We start from the raw sequence: 9,662 nt of genomic DNA on the forward strand, positions 1-9,662 counted from the left end.
GCAGAGAACTGAATTTCCCTCACGGGATCAAAAAAGTATATATTCTATTCTATTCTATTCTATTCTATTCTATTCTATACATTGTACTATTACATAGTACCACCTACTTTTGGCTGAACATATGCATAAATGTCAGTGTCAACAAACACAACAGTATCGTAACAGTTTTTATTTCAGGGTATCACGATTCCTATGGAGTATTGGTCTATTGTGCAGCACCAGTGCAAATAACATTTCATTTTTATCAAGTGAAGCGCATATGGCAGTGACTAGACTGGGGCATAACAAAGCAGCAGAGGAAAAGAGTGATTACTATGCATAGGATATAACTTGCAATCATTTCACTCCATCATTTATATCATTTTTTTTCCCAAATGCTAATCAGCTCTAAAAATGTCTTCCTAACGATTACGATCCGGTTCCCATGAAGGTCCCTAAAATAGCAAGAGACTGCGGTTCAACAAAAAAAAGAGACAGTAGTCGAGAGACCCTCACAGTGACCCACTGTAAAGGCCCGGCAATGTCGGGGCACAAGGGAATGGCAACAGGAAGTCTAAACACAATGCAGCCGTTGGGATTAGACTATGGAGCTGAGCTAGGGGCTTACCATCACGCTACCACTAAAAAAGAATAAAAAATATTTATTGAATAGAAACGTTAAGATGTCCATGAGGGTTAGACGTCTGCATGGACCTGCGATATTTGTATAGTTGATGAGAGCATGTGAAGTTATACTATGATTAATAACACACCACAATTGGAGGGGGGGAACACACATCTACTCTCCGTCTTGTTTCCGTGGTTTTACATTTCCACGTGGGAATATATAGTATATTTAGCAGCTTCAAAATGCTGGCGATGTCAAGCAATCCATTGCTATAGAGCACATAGCGAGTGGTGAATTTTTAGGTCCAGAACATCTGGCCCTGACTCACACACACACTACCACGACTATTACCATCAACAATACAGCTGTTTCCTAAATCTGAAATATGAGTTGGCTAAAAACCAAGGGGGATTTCGCCAAGATAGGGGAATTTCTGACAAATACCATTATTCACATTGGTTTCCACAGCTTACAAACATATTAGACATACATGCTGTTGTAAAAAAATCAGGAGATAGCTTAGGTGGTGTACAATAGGCTACTTAGCAATGGTTTGTACTAGATTCACTTTTGCTAACACCATTTTACAAACTACATGAAAATGCTATAGAATTAGAATGAAATATGCCACTTAATGAATAACTCCAAGTACTATATAACCTTATTATATATTAACAACCACAAGGTTACTTTAGTTAATGCTTTACATAATTTAGTTAATGTTACTTATTTACTTAAAAACCCTGATCTAAACCCCTACTCATGTGGTACACACATGAATTCAGTTGTCAGAAGAGTGGATATGAAGTTACTCCCAGTACCCAAGAGAAGTCCCTGATAAATATGATAAGAATCTGAAAACACTCAGTACTGCAGAGTGTCAGATTTGATCTTGCAGAGCTGAACAGCTGCTATCCCTTGACACAGAATATATAAAGCAGGCAATCGAGAAAGAAAGAAGGAAAACATGACACACCATAGAGACCACTCTGGATATTCCAACAACTACCCACAGGCAACATGCCATAGACACTTCAAAACGGCCCTTACAATATAAGACCATTGCTTTCCAGAGGACATTGTTTGCTCAAAGAATGAACTAAAATGGCATAAGTGGACAGGCATCAGTGGTGTCTGGAAGTGACACTAACATGCTTCTGGAAGTTTCCCAGCAGCCCTGCAGCTGCATTTGGAAAGGACCAGGGGTCCACTGCAAACTGATCCCCAGGTGGAGGTGGAATATTAAGCCAAAACATCGTAATGAGCGTAAGAGAGAGTGTGGGAACGGGACAACCATTTCCAAGACTTGTGTCTCCACGGCAACGGTTGGCTAATTGACAGCTTATCCCCCCCGCCCCCCATACACCCCCGTCCTTGCCACAATCCTCACCAATTTGCCACGGAAGTGTCCGGTATCCGCCAACATTCAGAGCATGCCTAGGTCCTGTAGTCATGCCCAGGTCTACTCACTCCTGCCTGGGGGATTTAAGGGTGGGCTGTCTGCTATGTGCTCCAGATGTGTGTTTTTCCTCAGAGACCGAGCATGCAACAACTGCCCCTCTCCCACACACACACACACACACACACACACACACACACACACTAGCAGCAGCATGGCCTGACACCTGTAACAGCACAACACACCGCCCTGCCACTATTCTTTGGGGACGGCTGTCTCTCCTCCGTTAAGACGGAGCTTTCACGGGTCATGCTCACAATTAGCTGCCATGTCCAGATTTATGTGCTTGTGCACATACCTTGTGAGGTACCGTGTGTAGGAGCTAAGCAATGTATCACTTGTAAGTAAGACACATGGCCATGAAACCCACCAGAGTGCGTTACCAGAGAATCATTAATCAGGCTTGTATAGGATTTAAAGAGGATCAGGACTCGGTGTCCACAAAGCCTCTTCACAAATAAGCCATAAAGGGGATTCATTTATGAATGAGAGATTTTAGAAGTTGTTTCATTCAAGTCTTAGTTGCCAAGTATTTCATAATATCACCATCTTTTGCCAAATTTCTTTAATCTCAGATGGGAAAGAAGCTGTCAATGAAGTAGGGGTGTGCAGCCTTCCACAGGGAGCTCACTGAGCTCAGAGACTGAACATTAGTGTTAAACAATCTATAATAAGACTCCAGAAAATCATGACAACACCTAGAACTACCAATACAGACGTGTGAATCTCAGCAAAACACCATGCACCATATCTGTCATCCCAACTAACCTGTATAAAACCTAAACCAGATGCTACCAGGTTGACGACTTGCTTAAAAACTTCTGAAGGTCAAACTGAATGTAAAGGGACTGAAGCACCTCAGTAGAACATCTGTAGAACATCTCACAGATGTTTATCCATGTCTTGGTATCAACAACAAGCAAATAGCATACTAGACGTAAGCTGAAATATCTGGACAGAGGTACATAGAGTGATCAAATACATTAGAAATACTGTAATATGATCACCAGACATTTTAAGTGTTTTGAATGAAACATTTACCCCATAAAAGGTGGTTGCATAATCTCTCTAACTCTTTCCTCCACTTGCAGCAATTAATGCCTTATTTGGTATTCTGAATCCAACCCAAATCTGTGTGTAAGATCTCTGGAAAAGCAGCCAAGTACTACATGCCCTCACGAGACTCATTGCCACCATTAAGCAAATACAGTACATCCACAGGCTATGTGTGCTTGTGCTTCATACTGCGTGTGTGTGTGCGTGTGTGTGTGTGTGTGTGTAGGTGTGTGCGCCTGAGAGAGAGAGAGAGAGAGAAAGTGTGTGTGTGTGTGTGTCAGTGTGCATCTAAGTGCATGCATGGGTGTGTGTTGCTGTATGAGAAAGAGCTGGAAAGAGAGTGAGAGAGGGAAAGGAGAGAGGGAGTGAGAGAAAAGGCAATAAAGCATGAGAAAGTCACAGACGGCGGCAGACGCATGTAAAACAACACCCTCTCAACTCAACACCCAGCAGAGACCAGCGGAGCATTACACCACCCAGGGCAGGAGGCTTCCTTTCCCAAGGGTGGGGGTCAATTTAAAGATGGTGATGGTGATGGTGATGGGGGTGGGGGTGGGGGGTCCAAGTGGTCAGAGAGACGTAAAGGCGTTCAGGCCGCAGGCAGCTGGGACAGCTGGGCATCCTCAGTGTATGGCCGTTGACAGGGTCAGTCCAAACAAACAAAACGGCATGATAGCACTCTGCCTCTCTCTCTCTCTCTCTCTCTCTCTCTCTCTCTCTCTCTCTCTCTCTCTCTCTGCCCCCACTTCCCTTAAAGAGCTGCATAATACACTAGGGATGTGAGAGGGCACGTCTATGGAAAATGTACTGAAGGGCAATGTAAAGCTTTGTAAACAGCACACAGGAATGGTGGCTGAGTTTATTACTTTAAAACAGCCCTGGGGGACCTTGGATGTTCCTGCATGGCAGCACCGCCATGAATGATTAAATATTTGTATGTCATATCAGTAGCTCCATTTCCTATATCCCTCACATGTTTCCCAGGGAGACAGCACATACACATGTAAATGAAGGGGCCTAGCTGAGGAGCAGTGTCCACACTAACTACTAAAATAACTACTGTACAATGTTAATGGCAAAACAATCTGCCTAATGTCAACATTCATCAACAGTCAATACCCAGACACAATGCCACTGGGTGGATATGGATTCCAATTAGCCAGAGAGCAGCAGCGGACTGACAGCAGGCTGAGTGTAAGTTTCAACCTCACTGTATGTCAAGTGCTTGAGTGTGTGTGTGTGTGTGTGTCTGTGTGTGTCTGTGTGTGTCTGTGCGTGCCCCTGGCCCCTACCCAGGCCCAGTGTGTGTGCTTGTGTGCATTTCCCAGGCCATATCACACCATTGGTCATGGCAAACAGATGCTAGATGTGTTCCCTGGCAGAGTTACTTTCTTTTTTTTACAGCGATTCCTGGCCATAAGTGGAACCCTCTGTCAAATAAAGCAGCATATACAGTGAAGTGCAAGCGAAGTGTTCAAGTGTAGTGCAATGCGAATGTACTGCCGCTGTTCCACTGTTTGGTCATTCACATACAAGGACTCACGCACACAAACAAGCGACAGATAGGAGAGCCACCCACCATGAGAGAGATCTTTCCAAGCATTCCCGGTGACTTAATCAGAGTGAATCCTATTACCCCCCCGCCCCTTTCCCAATCTCTCTCTCTCTCTCTCACACACACACACTCTCTCTCTCTCTCTCTCTCTCGGGACTAACACCAGCAGTGTTCCCACACAAAAGCCTCTCTGTCAGCTTCTCTTGATGTGAACATCCAAAATGGTTATATTTCTGCGTGTGTGAGAAAAGAAGGACAACAGACTAGAAAATCCCCTCTCTCGGCTACAGTCACGGCCGGCTCAGTGGGGCGCCTTCTGCAGACCCTGAGTGCCCCCTCGTCTGGGGATGCTCACAGGAGCTCCCTTGTTGTGCCAGGAATGCCACCAAGCCCCGTCTCACCACACACACACACACACACACACACACACACAAAGTCCCTCTTGGCCTTCATCATATCAGGGCACACAATCGCCACAGTCTATGATTTACTACCAACCCACAGGCAAGTACACACGACTGGCACACACACATACATACACACAGCCCCAACACATGCATTCACCCGTTTGTGCATGATCAGTATATTATCTGTGCACACTCACACACACGCACACGCACACACACACACACACACACACACACACACACATCCGTGCACACGCCATACCAGCACCATTGTTCATGGCTGTCAGCTGAGCGAGAGCGGCCTCCTGCGCCTCACACACGTGGGAGAGTTCAGGCCTGAGAATACAGTGGGATGGCACAGGATGGGAAACTATACTGTTGTGTGTGTGTGTGTGTGTGTGTGTGTGTGTGTGTGTGTGTGTGTGTGTGTGTGTGTGATAGAGAGAGAGAGAGAGAGAGAGAGAGAGAGAGAGAGAGTGTGATGAGTTGTGAGAGTGTGTGTGTGCACGTGTGTGTGAGTGTGCATGTGTGTGTGTTTATGTGTGTGTGTGTGTGTGCAAGCGCATATGTGTGAGCAGAGGAGGTCAAGCAATAGAGATAGGCGAAGACAGATTCCCACACCCAGACACACACAAGATGGATGGACGCAGCATAGCCGTGCACTGCGGTGCCTTGCCATGAGACAGGACGAGACGGGTTAAATCGATTCGCACCACGCCCTCTATCCTCCTCACATTCCCCAGCACAAGCGCACAGGGCAGAGGCCCCGTCTGTGACAGGCTGAACAGGGAGGCAGAAGGAGGAGGAAGAGGATGAAGAGGAGGAGGAGAAGGATGAAGATGCTGGGCCAGGCAGAGCAACTGAGACGTTTTCACACCCAGTCCGTCAACTATCAAGTGTCAGATACCACCAAGAGCATGAGATGTAGCGCGTGCGATTCGCCATGGCGTGAGATTCTCCCACGGACCAGCCTGGGATGGCTTCGTTCGTGCCGCTTACATAAGAATTACATAACAAACAGCCTCATTAGCGCTGAGAAGCTACAGTACACCAGGAGAGGAGGAGTAGGAGCTTAGCACGAGCAGAGATGCTGATGAACGCAAGGGCAGAAAGTTATGGCTGAAGCACACTTCTGAAGCATCACTATGTGTGTCTATACAGTATGTGTGTGTGTGTGTGTGTGTTTGAGTGTGTGTGTTTATATATGTGTGTGTCTGCCTGTGTATGTGTGTGTGTGCGTGTGGAGTCCGGGGGAGTGGGGTTGGCTACCCTCTACATGTGTGTATACATCTCTCTCTCTCTCTCTCTCTGTACATGTGTGTATACGTTGCTGTGCATGTGTGTGCATATCTGTGGGACTGCAGACAGTGACCAGACAGAGTTATTTTTTAATATTCCCTCCAGTGGGCCGAGACCTGCCTTTGGCAGCGACATGAGTTTATAAATCACAGACAACATGTGGTTTAAGGCTTTTTTCCATGGCTCCTTGTACACACACACACACACACACGCACAAAGGCCATTCTGTAGGTCAGATCCCTGTTGAACACGGCTGTAGAAAGACACACTCGTTTCAGGCCAAGCCCCCTGAAACTCAAGAACCAACCTTCATGCCATTATGCCAGTACTACTTCAATGCAGAGCTAACTGCCTCAATGACAATACGGATCCTCAGTAGCAATGCCAAGAGTCCAGAGGCACTTTAAAAGCATGCAATGTTCGCTTCTTTTTATGTCTTTGAATCGGAACATGCTCTGCCGACAAAGTCCATCCCCTAAGGTCTCGTTTGAGCCAGGTAAAGCAGACCTACGTTGCATACACAGCACTTTTGCCTCGTTACTGAACGCATGCCTAGAGAATACACGCAAACCTCCACAGTTTTCCAGATGCTTCCACTCTCATTACACTCTCTCTCCCTCTCTCCCTCTCTCTCATTCATGTTGCAGACAATGAGTCTGGTTTCTTACTTGTAACGACTAATCTAATTTCCACTGATTCATCTTTTTGCATCCAACAAATCATTCTGGCAGTCATTACTCAATGGGAAACTGATATTTTTGCAAAAAAAGTTAAAATGCTGTGCCAATTTGCACAAAGGGCTTAATGTCTTGTTGAAATGAGAGATCACATCCCACATACAGTACATGATAAATCTGGTCTAACCCCCTCTATTTGTTCTACTCTTTTGTCTTCATTAGAGGGACGCAAAAGGAAAAGGTGCCATCTCATGCATCAGATCAGAAGCCATGCATGCAACAGGCGTAATGCAGCTCCATTCATTTCAGTGGTGTGCAGTGCATACGTGCAGCCCAGCCTGTCTGTCTCTGTTTAGTGCATACAAAGGACTACCTTTGCCAAACCAGCAAGCCAGCCAGCCAGCCAGCCAACCAGCTATCAAGCCCTGCACAAGCAAGCAGTAATGATGTTGATGAACCCTCACAAAGCACAAAAGACAAAGCTCACATGCTAACCGCAGTCAACAAAGCAAATGCCAATGGACACCCCGAAATACACACACACACACACACACACACACACACACACGCACGCAACACTAACAAGCCACAAGACGTTCTGGTTGAAAATGCATCTTCCCCCCTTGTCTTTGAGGGCCTTGTTGGGAGATGCATTTTAACCAGCCGCGTTACCTGCACATTTACAACTGGACACGGGCTGGCAGGGGTGCTGATGGGGCAGGCCCTCGGGCAGGGACTGGCATGCCACGGGCAGCTCACGCCCACCCAGGGCCGCCCAGCACGCGTCCGTCAGGATCTCGCACAGGCTGTGACAGGGCAGGAGAGGAGGGGGTGATGGTGGCAGTGGAGCGCCCGAATCTGGGCACGCCGGCGTCAGGAGCAGGCAGAAAAACCTCTCCAGGTCCCGGTGGCACCGCGAGCTCAGAAACACCGCCCAGTCGGCTAGGGTGGCGCCCACCTCCTCCGCCGTGGTGTGGTTCAGGAAGTTGGGCACGGCGAAGGTCCTAGACCTGCCGCCGCCGGACGAGCAAAAGCCCCAGTCGGAGCTCCGCGGCAAGCAGACCGGAGATACGTCACCGGCGGTCATCCAGGCCGGCACACGGACGTCACGTGGCCCCGAGTGCACACCTACACCGGAAGGATTGGTGAACCCTGAATCCAACTCTGCCAAAGCCCTATCACTAACCTCAGGACTCCGAGACCCCTCCACTCCCTCAGGTGACCCTTCGTGACCTGCCCCCACCACCAACTGCTCCTCCATCTGTGTCTGGTCATTACCCGTCGTTTGCTTCGGCGTCTTCCCCGCTGCGCCCGGCCGATCCCAGCTCTGCATGATCTGCTTGATCCCGCTGGCCACGTCCAGGATCTCCGAGCCCACCTCCGTGATCTTGACGTCCTCTGTCTTCGCTCTTACCTTTGACCCCGGGGTCGTGGGGTCCGGAGACGACGTCGTGGCCGGCGCTGGATTCCAAAACCAGGCGTGCAGGGGGCCCGCATGAAGGGCCAGCACCAGACAGAGGCCTAGCCAGAGATGTGAGTCTGCCATCGCGTGGGGCTAACAGCTCTAACAGAGTTTCATGAAGGCACCACTACCAGCAGTACCAGCAGCAGCAGCAGCAGCTAGCCCTGTGGAAGCTCTCTGGACTACTACTCGTGCACACACACGGCACACCGCACACTGGCCACCGCAGTCCAGATGCCTCGCAGTCCGAAACTCCCCGCGCACTCCTTCCACGCAGACTCCGGGAGGGAGGAGAGAAAGAGAGAGAGAGAGAGAGAGAGGTAGGACGCAAGGGGGGGAGAGAGAGAGAGACATGGGGAGAAAGGGAGAAAGTGGGAGGGAAAAGGAGACGAGGTAAAAAAAGGAGGGCGAGAGAAGACAGTGGAGAGAGAGAGAAAGAAAGGGAGGAGAGAGAGAAACAGAGAGAGAGAGAATGCTCCTCATTGGTTAATGTTCTCTCAGCTCATATAGCCCCTCCTTGCCTTGAATGAGTGATGAATGTATACATCCCAGTAGAGCCAAAGCCCACTATACCGTATAGAACTTTGTGTGCAGCACCAACTCGGAAAAAGGATCAGCTATGCAGTCAGACACCCCTTTTCCAAGTGTGTGTGTGTTTTTTTAGATGTTTCTTCTGTAAGCATGTGCCCACAAGTACAGACCCTGCAGAAGTCAGGTTGTTCTGTTGCTGAAGAATCTGCCAAAGGTTTTGCATGTCTCCCGCTATATTTATATTGGTAAATCAAAATCAACCATTTTGTGGATTCATATCTTCCAAGTTGTGCTGTTGTAGTTGTCTTGGGATGGTGGCTCAAGTCAACTTTGAGATAACTTGAAGTTCAATGGAAGGAAGAGTCCAATACTTGCTGAGAGACTTTGAGCTGGAGGAGGAGACACACTGCTGTGTGTGTGTGTGAAGAATGCCCATTAATGTGGAAAGTTCCCCCTAAAGGTCTTGACCCGGCATCCCCTCCAATTAAAGAGGTGGCAGAATGATTGGTGGAGCTCTCCTGCAGCTGTTGCCAAGCACCACTGGCCCATGGCACTGTTACACATGCACGTGTTTGGTCATGACACACCTTGTGAACACCAGTCGATAAT

The 9,662-nt window shown here is 48.1% G+C and overlaps 1 protein-coding gene across 1 annotated transcript in view; it reads right to left on the minus strand.

The window, feature by feature from the left end:
• The window catches only part of LOC134071777 (collagen alpha-1(XVIII) chain-like), a 34,693-nt gene extending 25,967 nt beyond the window's left edge, over positions 1 to 8,726 (minus strand). The window contains exon 1 of the mRNA XM_062528619.1: positions 7,733 to 8,726. Within this exon, the coding sequence (XP_062384603.1) occupies positions 7,733 to 8,606 (874 nt within the window). The 5' untranslated portion in view covers positions 8,607 to 8,726. The remainder of the gene's footprint in view (positions 1 to 7,732) is intronic.
• Between the last annotated feature and the right edge of the window lie 936 nt (positions 8,727 to 9,662).

Source organism: Sardina pilchardus, chromosome 23 (assembly GCF_963854185.1).
Source record: "Sardina pilchardus chromosome 23, fSarPil1.1, whole genome shotgun sequence".
NCBI classification, from domain to species: Eukaryota; Metazoa; Chordata; class Actinopteri; order Clupeiformes; family Clupeidae; genus Sardina; species Sardina pilchardus.